This window comes from Limanda limanda, chromosome 8 (genome assembly GCF_963576545.1).
Source record: "Limanda limanda chromosome 8, fLimLim1.1, whole genome shotgun sequence".
In the NCBI taxonomy this organism is placed as follows: domain Eukaryota; kingdom Metazoa; phylum Chordata; class Actinopteri; order Pleuronectiformes; family Pleuronectidae; genus Limanda; species Limanda limanda.
This window is the reverse complement of record NC_083643.1, coordinates 20,179,667-20,193,660: the sequence shown is the minus strand read 5'-3', so window position 1 is coordinate 20,193,660 and position 13,994 is coordinate 20,179,667. Positions and strand designations below refer to the sequence as shown.

The 13,994-nt window shown below is 41.0% G+C and overlaps 1 protein-coding gene across 2 annotated transcripts in view; it reads left to right on the top strand.

Annotated features, from left to right (window-relative positions):
• The window catches only part of nell2a (neural EGFL like 2a), an 85,357-nt gene that overhangs the window by 52,955 nt on the left and 18,408 nt on the right, over positions 1-13,994 (top strand). For both annotated transcript variants that reach the window (XM_061076934.1, XM_061076933.1), the window contains exons 14-15: positions 4,027-4,149; positions 6,095-6,190. In XM_061076934.1, coding sequence (XP_060932917.1) covers positions 4,027-4,149; positions 6,095-6,190 — 219 coding nt within the window. The remainder of the gene's footprint in view (positions 1-4,026; positions 4,150-6,094; positions 6,191-13,994) is intronic.

Below are 13,994 nucleotides of genomic sequence, written 5' to 3'. Positions count from 1 at the left end.
AGTTTTAGGTTTTATACATTTAAAATTTCTAGTCCAACTACAGCTCTGTTGCTAGGCAGGAAGCTAATGATGCCGATCATGGACATCCTCTGTAGACCAGACCATCTCACTGTGGTTCAGCCTTTGCGATCTGCACGGCCCACTGCACCCTACACAGGTTACTCATTTGTGATATTACCTTTTCTATCGTCTTGTAGCAGAAAAATGCAGAGCCACAGAAAAGGCTAAATATATATGTAATTTCTTCGGTGACTTGCTTATCATAAAATCACTGTCCTCTCAAAGGCCTGTAATGGTGAAGTGTTGAGGCGACAGTATTTTAAGGGAAAGCAGTCTGAGGTCTGACTTTACTGAGGCTGGTGATGTTTTGGTAGAAGGTGGAGGGAGTGGAGCTGCAGGAGAATCGGATGGCTAGAGAGATCCCTGCTGACAGGCTGTACATAATTGATTGTTTATCTGTCTGCTGTCTGAGTATCAGCAGTCAGTGAGGAAATACCTACTCACACACACACACACACACACACACACACACACACACACACACACACACAAGCAATTTAGAGATTTAGCTGGTGATCACTTACACTTACACCATGTACAGACGTATAGTAAGAATAATAACCTAACCCTCCTAAAAAACCAACCTCTAGGGGCAACGGACAATATTTAGCAGTTTCAGGTGTAGACAGCGGATATCCAATAAACTCTTCCATTGGGCGTATACAGTTTACTGTCCAACTAGTTTCTTTTATCATACACGGGTTGAACGTTTCTCCAAAACAATGGAAACTGTGGTAACATTTGTAGGTGTTGTAAGGTCCAAAACAATATTTTTCGGTCAATGTGCATCGCCTCTTTTACTCTCGACACGTAATGTTTACCTGTGGGCGACCAAAGCCTTCTCAAAACCAGGAGGCTTCGTACCACAAAAACATATCCCTCACCTTCACATACATATTCATATATGTTCAGAAAGACAGCTAGTTTTATGCTCTGGCAGATGCGAAAACCACCTTATTATCCTTTTATCGTTTTATATACCCATGAGAAGACTTAAATTCTGCCCAACTCCAGGCGAGTCCAAGTGTGTGTGTGTCTGTGGTGCAGCAGTAAGAGAGGAGTGGCTGCCCCTCCTAACAGCCTTTCAATCCATCTCTCTCGCACGTGCACACATACATCATACCCTCGATGGACGAGTTCATCACAATGTCACTTTCAATTTGGATGAGCCTCCGGTCTGTTCAGGAGATATAATGGATTGGATGATGGCAGGAAAACCGGCGACGTGGCTCAGGTCTCCTGCAACAAGCATTCAGATGTTTGATCCCCTCCCTCGTCAGGTGCTGTATCTTTCAATCCTCAGACCTCACGTCTTTCGCAGTAACTTGCATTGGAAACGCTCTAGGTTGTGGGAAAAATATAAATAAACACTTTTCAAAGAATATTGCATCTCTGTTGTTGGGGAACACTCCAGAGATCTGCTTAATGTCTAAACAACATGTGCCAGAGGAAACAGCAGAGAGAAATGATATTACTTCTATCACAAGTCCAAACTGTGGCCCCCAGATTGGCTCCAGTGTTTTCCTCACAGTCTTACACTTTTTCAATGGGACTCAGCTGATGGTGTGTCCTTTCAGCAACCTCTATAAGTTCTGTGTAAAATTTAAATATATACAAATAATGAATAAGAAGATTTTCTGACATTACTACTAAATGTTTTTAACAGACCATAGATAGGGAGATAATTCTGTTCCCAAGAGACAGATTTTCATGTTGAATCTGAATGTTGAAGTTATATTTATGTGTAATCTTTAACAATTTAATTTTTAAAAAGTGATAACTATTCTTCTTTTATGTTTTTCAGAGGAATAAAAAAAAAACAGCCATTGTGTTCAGGTGTAGATGAAGGATGTGCATTTAAGTGCCTTTAATTATTTCAATGTTTGGTTGAAGTTGATCCAGAATCAAAGGATATTTTCACTTGCTTTTTGAATTTGAGTGTTGTAGTTACGGCAGGGATTATGAATAAGAACCTTAGAAACATTTCACTGTGTAATAAATACATGACGGATGCTCGAGAGGATAAGACCAGAGGAGTTGAGTGGGTCAGTATTGTGTGATGGCTTCTAGTTTAAGGAGGGTAAATATTTATGTGTGGTGGTTCACAACATTAATATGCAACAGTGGACTAAAAATGAGGGATTTACCTGGAGCGAGTAAGCTGTTTGTCAGCAGTAATATAGACTATAAACCACTGATATGTCGATAATATTCACTGATATAAGCCTTTCACAGACATGTCCGTATCAGTGTTTTATGTTTGTAAATATGTGATAATATGAAAATATTTTATTTTGCGTAATAAACAAGGCAGCATTGTGCATTTATGTTTCATTTTCCATAAACATTATTATTTTCCTAATTCAATTCATGTTATTAGTTGTAATTGTGTCCTCTTTTAATGTATCGTTATTTATACTTAAGTGTATGGTTAAATTGTTAACTGTTTTTGTCAAAGGGTATGATAAGTACATATGAGGAATCATAATAATAATAGATAAATCAACCAATATATCATTAATGGTAATTAGTACTAATACTCGCACAAGTTCCCAACAATTACAAGAAACACAGGATATGATATGAACAGACAAATAAGGAAACTTATTTTCAGATTGTCTCAATATTTAATTCCTTTCTAAAAAAGGTACTTATTTCGAAACTATTTTTGTCTCTGTACAAATGTTGATGCTGCTTTTTCCACTATTATGTGACCTTATTGATGTCTTATGAAAGTAACACAAGTGGAATCGGCCATATTATCTTAATGGTCTGTTTTCTATTGCATCATCCACAGAACTTTTCATGGTAACAGAAAAGACACTAGGGACACACTTTATTTTTTAAGCACAGTACCCTATAAAAAATGCTCTGCACTGCTTTTGAATATACTTCCACGTCTTTGTGTTATATTCCTTAAATATAACCTACTACTAAATATAGACTTTACTGCCTGTGTGAAATCGTCCACTCACTTTTCCTAAAGTTTTTTTCCCACCCTACAGCTGTTTTAACTTGTTTTCTGCTCTACTCAGCACTGACTTTGTGGTATTTCTTTCACATGGTATCATTACAGCATTTGTACCTGGACTGTTTGATTTGTGAAGCAGCGTAGCAGCATATCCTCCGGGCTTTTATCGCATTGAATTTTTTCACCTTTGCGTCCTGCATCCTGAGGTGCGGAGATTTGTTTGCCAGTTGGATACAGTGCGTCATAGCGGTCTGTGGTCATCAGTCAAGCTAGTCAGTGATTCATAACACAACTGCACCATCTAACTCAAGAGCAGCAGCAACGAGAGCTTGGGAGTCCTGCTTCCTTTGGTGCTTAATCACCAAATGTTTCAATTTACAGCACATTAAACTACAGGGCCAACGGCTCGTAAATGCAAAATACAAAACAAGATGGAGCCTTTTTAATGTTTAGGTACAAATCAGAGTATTTATTTTCCGCTTTAATGAGGCTCAGATTTATCATCGAGGAATCCCTCATTTTGTTTCAAACAAATGTGACGAATTAAGGAAAAACATCTCTGACAATTTCTTTTAATGACTCATCATGATGAGAGAAATGGCTTGTCTTCCAGCCGGCTGTTTGTCTCTTATGACTAGTTCACACAGCTGTCGTCACTATCAAGTTATATAACCCAAGAATTAGTCTGAAATCTAATTTCAGGAACGTAAAAGAAATAAACAGCTGGCATTGACCGTTCTTTATATTTATATCAACTAAATCAACAATCGTCTGTCGGTATATGGAACGAACATCAACCTCTATGTGTGTCCCTAGTGGCTATGGGGAGTGCAGTGTTGAATCTAGTGCGATTTGAACAAAGTATTAGTTGTGCTTTGCAGATGTAAGGATTGAATGTTAACTGCCACTGATGCTTGTTTTCCACATGTGTACAGTGGGATATACAATACAAATGCCTGATTGACTAAACCCTGTTGTGTTGTCTTGTTCTTCAGAGCATGATGAGTGCCTCAGCGGACTCCACAACTGTGACGAGAACGCCTTGTGCTTCAACATGGTTGGAGGCCACAGTTGCTCCTGTAAGCCCGGCTACACTGGGAACGGAACAGTGTGCAAAGGTGAGCATCATATTTATTTATTTGTTTTGATAGCTCATTGACTTTAAAGACATCACAAAATGTTTAAACAGTGGAGATATTTTTGTGGGACGTAACCTCACCTTACTTCACTTTATTACATTTCATTGCAAGGTCTACAGATAACGAATAAAATCTGCCACAAAAAATGTTCCCTTCGTAAACACAGCTCAGGTTATTGAGGCTCATCCATCCAGAAGAGCCTGCAGTCATTCAGTTTGACATGTTGTGCCTTATTTAGGTTTTGTTCCAAACATAAACAGACCACCTTCTCTTACTCCCGGGCCACACTGGATCTTGTCTTTCATTTTGGTGCCCATGTTATCAGGTTAAAGTGGTCACACTGCCCATGTTAGATGAAGTCTCCCCTATTTTCTTAAAGTGCTGCAAAATATTCAATGAAAACGATCTTTCCACACAGTTTCAATGCGCGTCTGCTAAATATGTCAGAAACATAACATATTTGCAGCTCTTCCCTTTCAAAGTAAGAGCCCTCTAGTGTGACGTGACTTTTGACAGAATCCATTCATTTGTTTTACAAAATATTATTATTTTGGTTGCAGGACCAGAACAGCTTCATAGCTTCCTTAGAGGCCACTCATAGCTGAGGAAATAGATTAATCCTACCAGAAACCTCACAAAGCCGTCACAAAGCTGCCTCTATGAACAACAGTGAGACGCAGCAGATCAGTGACGCAGACGATTTTGTGCATAATGAATATTATCATGACAAGTCATACAAAATTAGAATTTTACATCGGTAATCCAGGGATGTCCATGAAACTTGCCGAGTTAAAACATCTTGTTTAGTTCAGGCACATCCATGAATTCGCTCTCAAGTCAACTCATCTCAAATTCATGTCTGACATTTGAAGGTTCCTGTCTCCTCATCACCACCACATAAACTGTGTTGTGGTCGCTCCTGCTGAATAGCCTATGAGCCAGGTTTAATGGGCCTCTCTCTGTTTGCTCTTCTGTTAGTACAGAATTGACTTGATCTTAGCTGGTTGATTAATCATAGTGATTAGGGAAGGGACTCATTGGTTTTACACATAACAGAAGTTTACTCCTCATGGGGAGTTTACCACACATTTTCTGAGAACACTTTTCGAAGGATCAAAATTCCCATTATATTTTCAAAAAGCTGATGTCGTTAAGCAGCTTCTTTTCTCCAATCAATGAGCTACAAGCCCTAATTATTTAGTTTTCTATCGAACAAAATTGTAGTTAATCCTCAGAAAGAAGGAAAGTGACATTTTTGCTTGAAATTGCAAATAAAAAAAAACGAATTGCCAAGCTGCTGATTATTATTCTGTCAATGCACTAATTGGTTAATTGACTAACCAGCTCTAAAGTAACCCTAATGGCGTCAAAGTGATTAGTCATTAGTCAATCCTGCTTCAGCTAGAGAGGGTGGGGGAGGGGCCTGATGAATATGTGGTGCTGGGAAGTCTGGGATCCAGTATTTTTGGATCTTGAGCCAAAGTATTCATGATATTAAATTCATGATTTAATTGTGTCTCTTGTGAGGGCCCCAACTTTACAGAAGTGCAATAACTGTTGGTAGAAATTAGAAACAATGTGTTATCCTCTTTTTTACTGGATTGGATTTTTTTTTTTTTAATCCTTCTTATTCTTTGCTCTATTACATTAATTTCCATTCAACTCATGTCAACTACAATGACTTGTCTGTGTTTTGCGGACACATTAACTGAGAGTCTACCTACGGATAATGAACATTTTTTAAATTAACCTTGGTGAGACGCATTAATCACACAGAATCATTTGCACGAACCTGTAATGAATCACATCACTAAATTAGCTCTTATTCTGTATGCAAATACATATGCTGCTGCTGGTCTAATTACGTAGTTAGTGCTCGTTAATCTTAGTGAGAAATGGCTCTTCTCTTCTCGTCTACCTCTAGCTATGTGTGACGGCTTGTGCCAGAACGGAGGAACCTGCATCTCACCTAACAACTGCGTTTGCCAGCAAGGATTTACCGGGAAGAGATGCGAGACAGGTAAGGACTTCATTTTATCTCCACTCCTACGATTTATCTCCTCTAAAATAGCTCGAGGAGCACTTCTGACTGGATGTTTAAGTCGGGGAAGAAGAGGGGACGTGAAATGAGGGGGTGTTGCTTCTGGTCCAACGGTAAAAAGGACAAAAGAAAAGAGGAGAGATCAAAGGTGTTGCTTCTTTTTTCCTTGGCGTTTCTGGGCTTTTGTTTAAGCAGACAGTAATTATTCTTACTTTGTGCAGCTGTCTTTGCTTCTGACCTCCACAAAACAGCTGATCTGTAAATGCTGAGATCATTTCAGCGTGCGTGTGTGTTTGAAAAGTGTTTGTGGCTGTGTGTGTGTGTGTGTGTGTGTGTGTGTGTGTCTGCTAGTGCATCAGACTGTGTGGGTCTGTGCTCCGTGGTGAATAATGAGCTTGTACCTCCTCCAATGGCCCGGTGGAGGATTTGAACTGCAGTTGCAGCAGTATGGGAATTACCCTATATTACAGCCCATATTAATCAGCATGGCGTTCCAACTCGTAGGCTCCGCGCCACAACCCAAACTACAGCCGCATCAATTCCTAATGCACAACATCTGATTGGGCACGATAGCTAAACCAGGTATTAAGTCAGCTTGTGTTTACAGCAGAGGCTGTATCACAACTTGCTCTCGTGCATGGAAATATGTCATACACAGCGTTATTATAAGACTCAGGGCTTTGGATCCCATTCAGTGTGTTTACCCCTGCAGCACTAGCGATCTAACGTACCCGAGGAAGACCATAATCCTGGTGGTTGTGTCCCGGCTGCACCATAGATCTGAGCCACAGCAGCGACGCCCTCCTCACGGCCCGATCCGGCCCTTTGTGGGGTGTCCTTCAGGAGACAAGCGGCAGAGCTAATGGAAAGTCAAGTCATCGCGGCTTGTGTTTGAGTGGAGCAAATGCGGCCTCTCTGCTTGCTCACTGGTTCAGGTATTGATTGTGCATAAAGGATTTTTTTTTTTTTTTACGAGGCGTCCTTTTTACTGCCTATCTTAAAGTAAATGAATATCCTCATGCCCTGAGATGCTGAGGAGGATGGGAAAGAGAGAACGAGTGTGTGTCTGTGTGTGAGAGAGACACACAAGACACACACACAGACACACACAGAGAACGTGTTAACACATCTAAACCATAATGACTTATCCTCCTCCCTATTTTGCAGCAGAAAAGGTTCTGAGGTCCTCGTCCCTCAGTAATGGCACGAGAGCCAGGCAATCACACATTTCATTACCCTCCACACTATTTTAGATCCCTGCCCTTTTTCTTTCTCCCTCTCTCTCTCTCTCACAATACTCTCTTTTGTGAGTGTTCTGTGAATCAAAAACATTTCCAACACAGTCCATCCAAGGAGAAATCTAAGAGTATGGACCTGAGTTTTGTCCAAGGTGATTCTTTTCATCAACGGATGGCTCAAAGACAGACATTTGCAAATACATTTCTTTGGTTCAAAACATTCTTTCAGTTTTTATCAGATTATTTATGCAAAGATTGCATTTGGAGAAGGTGTTTTCAATTGTGCATATTTTCAATCACAACAGAAACAAGTAACTGTAAGTCAGCTAGACAATTGTGGTCACAACAATGAGAACAGGTCACGTCTCTCTGTCTTGATTTATCAAGAATATTGCCAGTCATACAGTGTAAACCGTCATTTTTGAATTTTGAAATTTACCGTGTTGAATATGGTATATTTTCGGGGTCCCATTCAGTGACGTATTTCTCTCCTTTAATCTTCTCTTTCTTCTCCTACTCTCTGCTCATTTGTCCCTCCATGAAGTCTGTCTTCCATTTTTTATTTGTACATTTTATCTTTTTTAGTTTGGTCCATGCCCCATCCATTAACATGGAGGAGGCAGTATGTATGGCCTACACATCAACCAGCCACCAGGGGGCTACCACAGCGCTTTGCCTTTATTTTTAGGGAGCTTTCGTATTATCTATCTTTATTATTATTGCTTGCAACCCTATGCATGGTTGGATGGATGGATGGATGGAAGTTTCGTGCTGAAGTATATAAATATATAATTCGCCAACTTATATTTCCACTCATATTTGGTGAATGCTTATTTTGGACCCGTATGCAAGAGACATTTCACAGCCACATCCGACTGTCTGACTCCAACTGAGCAGATACAGTTTTACCTTTAAATACATCCCAGATATCTTTAAGTACTTCTAACATCTGCTTTGAGTGAGATGTCTGTCAGGTGGTACCTCTTTAGTTGTTATTATATCTAATTGATATCTCCATGTGAAACACTTATAAGACATTTACAGAAAATGTAATGGTATAGTTAGGCACTTTATTTCTAATTCATCCTGACTTGTTGGTGTCTATCTATTAGATTTCTGCCTTCACTCCATACACAAGTCAATTGAATATATTTATCTAATATGTATCAAATTCCTCAAATCTCTTCAGAATCAGCTTATACAAAAAAGATATATTGTGTTAATTGGTGATGTTTAGAGTTGCTGACTGATTTAAAAAAAAAAAAAAAAAAAAAAATGTTTTACAGAACCAGGTAAGATGTTTCCCAGTTCGAGTCTCTATGCTAGGCTAAGCTAAGTGTTGCCTGGTTATAGGTAGTTAACAAGTCATTTTTTCGTGGGAGAAAAAAACAACTTAAATATACCTCCTATATTTCATCTATACCTGTAATAAGATGAAATAGATATCAGTGAGAAAATGTGTTTCATTCTAGTTTGTGTTAATTAAACCTTTAAGACGTAACAGCAGAACAACTGTTTGCAAACGATTTCCTCCATTAATACAGTTGTCTGTTTCTTAATCACTCAGTGACGTTAATCAGCGGATGAGTGATTGGGAGCTCTGGGATCAGTCTGTTTTTTAGGCTCTGTGTTCTTCATCGAGTCTGATTAGACTTTGAAGTTTGGGGACGCAAACACATCAAGCTCATGTGCACACAACTCTTGCACACTCCTCAAGCCTCAAGCAACAACATGTTTGTCACCACAGCTGCTGCTGCTGCTGCTGCTGCTGCTTTGTGCATGTCCCTCTCTTTCTGCCCGCCCCCTCCCCCACACCCTCCCACAATCCCTCCCGATCCCACACGAGTCGGGAGGGATCGGTGACAGCCACTGTTGTTGTTTCTTTTTTTTAACTCTTGGTTTTATAGTCCAGGACCAGTGTCAAGGTCCCTAGCTACCGGGCTAAAGCCTCTGGCACTGTTTAGAGACTTCGTCAGTCTTTCAGCTAGTAATGGGGGGGGGGGTTACAGCTTCTTACTGGTTCCTCAGTGTGACTGGAGCTCCCAGTGAGGGAAGAGTCTACTGGAGAAGATGTATGGAGGTTAATGTACTGTTGGATATGCTGCTCCAGCATGGGAGTAGGAGGGGGATGGAGGACAATAGCTAGGGGAGAGGAGATGGAGATGTACGGGGAGAGTGACAGATCCAGAGAGAGAGAGTGAGAGAGGAAAAAGAGCGGTAACGACTGGATGGGGGGGGGGGGGTGAAAGGAGGTGAAGTGGAAAGGAAGATACAGGAGGATGTTGGGAAAAACTGACAGATGCGGAGATGGAGTGGGAAATGCAAGGAGCGAGATGGGGATGGAGGGTAGAGAGGTTAGTGAGTTTCCTGCGCATTTGGATGCGGAATGAGGCTGACAGAGTCGGTGCTGCTGCAGGAGGAGGAGAGGCGGAGCTGGGTGGATGAACATGGAAAAGCTTTCACTGAGTCTGGGCTCACCACCCCCCAGAACCCGGTGAGCTTTTAGAGGCCTCCCCGGGGACGCCACCACTTCTGCTGCTGCCGCGGCAGACTGGCGGCCTGTCATGAGACACCGAGCGGTGGCTCTTCAGGGCGGGGCTTGATGCACGCGCACGCCACCAAGCACGCCAAACACATTCGGGCGTGGGAAGACGCCGACAGTTTGCTGATTGTCAACCTTACGCCTCGTTTCTAATAGGTTTTTTTCATCGTGTTGGTGCATACATGTGCTGTTCTGTGTACATTTGTGTCTGACTGTGTGTAATTGTGCACGCATGCGGATGTGTGTTAATGTGTTGTCCCTCTCTGGTGTGTTTGCGCTCGCTGACTCGTCATTACCATTCAGGGGGAATGGATTGGGAGGGACAGGGGACACGCAGTGCTGACAGACAGACACCAGCTAGTGGAGAACTCTGACACATCATGAATTATGCAGGATACAGCTGTGGCAGGGCACATACACTTCAGTCATGGATATAAATGTACACAGGGCCAGCCATGTAAGGCTTGCCCTGAACATGCAGCATTGTTGATGTTGTAGCCCCGGGCTGGTATTATTTCCTATATGGCCTGAGTGAGAGATGGGCAACTGCTGGAATATTATGTTTATGTTTCAGCCATTTTTCTCCTTATGGCTCGGAGAAACAAAAAATAAAAAATAACTGTAAGGATGTTCAGAGGTATTAAATGCTTGTTAAAGCCTCTGGTGTTTTTAACCTCCAGTGTTTTAACAATACATAGAAGAGATCTGTTACAAAATGTAAGCACATGGTAAAGAACAGGAAGATAATTATTTTTCCAAAAATATAAAATATTCCTCCAAATTCAGTGTTTAATTTATTAATTGACCTTTAAAGGATCCAGTTGTCATAAGCAGATATTTGAGATGTTTTAGCTCCTTCTCTGGCTCAGGTTGTCCTTCGCTGCCTGACAATCATGGATGTGTTAAAAAAAAAAAAAAACACAAGATACAGCTGCTGTATGTGACTCCATTTCGTTTTTTGTTTTTATTTGGATCTATGTGTGTAAATTTCTTAAAGTTCTTCAGGTTTCACGTTGAACTTGTAAATGATAGTATGGTTAAAAAATAAACAGTGGAACTAATGCTCGGGGGGGGGGGGGGGAATGAAATGGGCAAGATAATATTCCTATGTTATTGAAGATAAATGCTTAGGGATATATGAGCAAAAAGCCCCAGCTTTCAAGATTGCTCTAAAAAATAAGGATAAAATACAAATTAAATTTAAATCAAATGAAGTTGACTTTTCTGTCCATTAATGTACAGTTCTCAGTGTGTAGGTTTAATATCATTGCTCTGGCTGGCTTTTATAACTGATCAATATGAGAGTGACAATGGGATTTGTCAGATTTGTTCATTCATACGTCATGATCGTTTGATTTAAAGGGTTAAAGACAATCCTCTTATCCCTGGTCATTTCCCAATCCTCTGTCATAGCCTATAGAGCTGTTTAATTTAATGTTTGCATTTAAAAGAGCTTCAAAAAAAATGTAATAAACAACCAGAAAACATCACAACGCTGATAAAAGACTTAATCTTTAAATGTAATGAACAAACCCATTACCTCTATTGCAGTTGCGTCTGATAGTGGTCAGTCTGGTTTGGATGAGTGGGCTGGAGGAACTCGTGAAGCCTTTACTGAATGTGCTTTTATGATATGAGCAAGAGTCTTCATAACAGGGGCCTTACTGATCACATGAGCTTTAATTTGCTTTTAGGAAACAGGGCTCTAAAGATTATTCCCAAGCTGAGTCCGTGCATGAAATAATTGGACATAACATCTGTGAACATCCTCTCCCCCGTTCAGATCAGACGCATGTTTATTAAGTGAATAGCTGAACTGCTCCTACGAGATGAATGGGGAGGTTGTCTTAGTATTTCCTTTATTTCCAGCTCATTACCTTGTCCTTTCAAGCCCCTGTAAGCTTGTAAGGATGCTTGGCCGCTAGTTAAAATTTTCCGTCACCATGCCATCAGTTCTGTAACTAATGGCCGTCTCCGCTGTCCTGGCGTGGCCTCTCGCTAAAGTTTCCTCAGAGGATCCCGTTGGCCGCTGAAGAGCATTTGATCAGATGCTGAGATGGACACCTCCCGCTTTTCATCTCTCCATTCATCTGCCGTCTTCGAGCACTTTTAATCAGCGGCGCCGAATCACGGGGAGGCCAGTTTAGCATCAACAGTGTTCTGTAAGGACAAGGAGAAAGAGATAAAAGATTTTTATGTTTGGTGTTAATGATGCCGTTTAGATTTGTGACTCCTACACACTCCAGGAGGGTTGTGTTCAAGAGCGCCATCGGGGAGCCTCGGCGCATAACACCTACACTGTAAATTGATGTTTTATCGGTCGGCAAAACTCTCATTTTCTCAAGTCGTGATAATTTACCGGCTTGCTTCATCTGCCGGAGTGATACTCTCATAAAGAGACGTGATCTAAAGAGGAGAATGTTATGTTTATGTGAGTGAAATAGCACTTTTTTGAATTTTTAATCAGAGCATTGATTTACTTTGTTCTGCCTTTGGGTTTTTGCGAGGAAGTGAAGGAAAGAACATTTATGGACAAAGAAAGCCGAGAAGTTAAAAAAGTGACAGAATTTTTTATTTTTTGGTAAAAGCGATGAGAGGAAAGGGTGGCATGGGAACAGGAAGCTAAAGGTTGACGATTTATAACGAGTCATAAAAATGGAAGAAGAAAAAAGCAGTGAAAAGGAGGACGAGAGGAGAAGGAGAAGGATACAAGTAGACGGCCGTGAGTTCATGAGGAGACTTGAGAGAAGCAGTGTGAAGCCCCGAGGTCACGCTGGCATATTGACTCGGACAGACAGCAGAACGGGGCCAGACAAACAATTTGTTCCTCAGGCCTCATTTACATTGATGTTGAGCTCCAGGAAGCTTGTCAGTTTTCAACAGAGAGACTCAGTTTGGGGCAACTGTGGCTCAGGAGTTAGAGCAGGTCGTCCCCTAACCACAATGTCGGTGGTTTGATCCTGACTTCTCCAGTCTACATTCTAACTGTCCTTGGGCTGAACCTTAAATTGCCCATGACAGCAGTGCTGAGAGTGTGTGAATGGTAGAAAAGGTGCTGTGTATAGTAGCCTGCTGTATGAATGGGTGAAGGTGGCTTGTGCTGTGAAGCACTTTCAGTGGTCGATAGGACCAGAAAGGGGCCGTATGAATACAGGTCCCCTCTGACTGATGCCCTGGAGACCCTGGCATTGCCTCTGCAGAGTGACACACATTCTTTAAGATGATTTTTTGTGTGTTGGTATGCTTGTTAGGGAGCAAGATTACACAAAACAACTGAAGAGGTTTCCTTGAAACTTGGTGGGAGGCTGAGGTATGTGTCAGGGGAGGACACATGAAAGTTTGTTAAGTATCTGGATCAGAGGGCGAATGTAGGAATTAGTTATTTTCACTTCTTTTCACCTTTTTTAGATTCAACACCAAATAATTACTGGATCTTGATGACAACAATCAGGCATGTTAAGGCAACTGATATTTACGAGTGTGTGAAATATGGTGCAGATCTAAATAAATAATTTCCATCTAGTGAATTTAAATGTGGTTTTATAGAGGGACTTTGACGTTGTATTTGATTTATAGACCCGACACATATCCACCAAACAAAGGAAACTAAGTCAATAAATCATTACGATACATACTTATAAATTAATAGATATATGATATATAGATGTGCCACACATGCCTCTTATGTTATAAATAATACAGTGAATAAAATAATAAATTGGACAGAAGATCAGTTGCTCCCAGTTGTTACTTTGCCCTTGTGTCATTTTAAATAGCCACAGTGTCTCTCATACCGTAGCAGGTAAGAAAGAACATCACAGACTCATCAGAGTTGAAATCTCCCCTGGGCACCTCCCACCAGACGCTCGGGCACAGGTAGTGAATATTTTAAACCATATTCATTTTATTCCACCGCTTGACAGCTCCCATGATGCACCGCGGCAGCACTCCCTCTCTCCCTCCTTTGCTCCTCGATTTACCCACAAGGCCCGAGGCGCTGTGA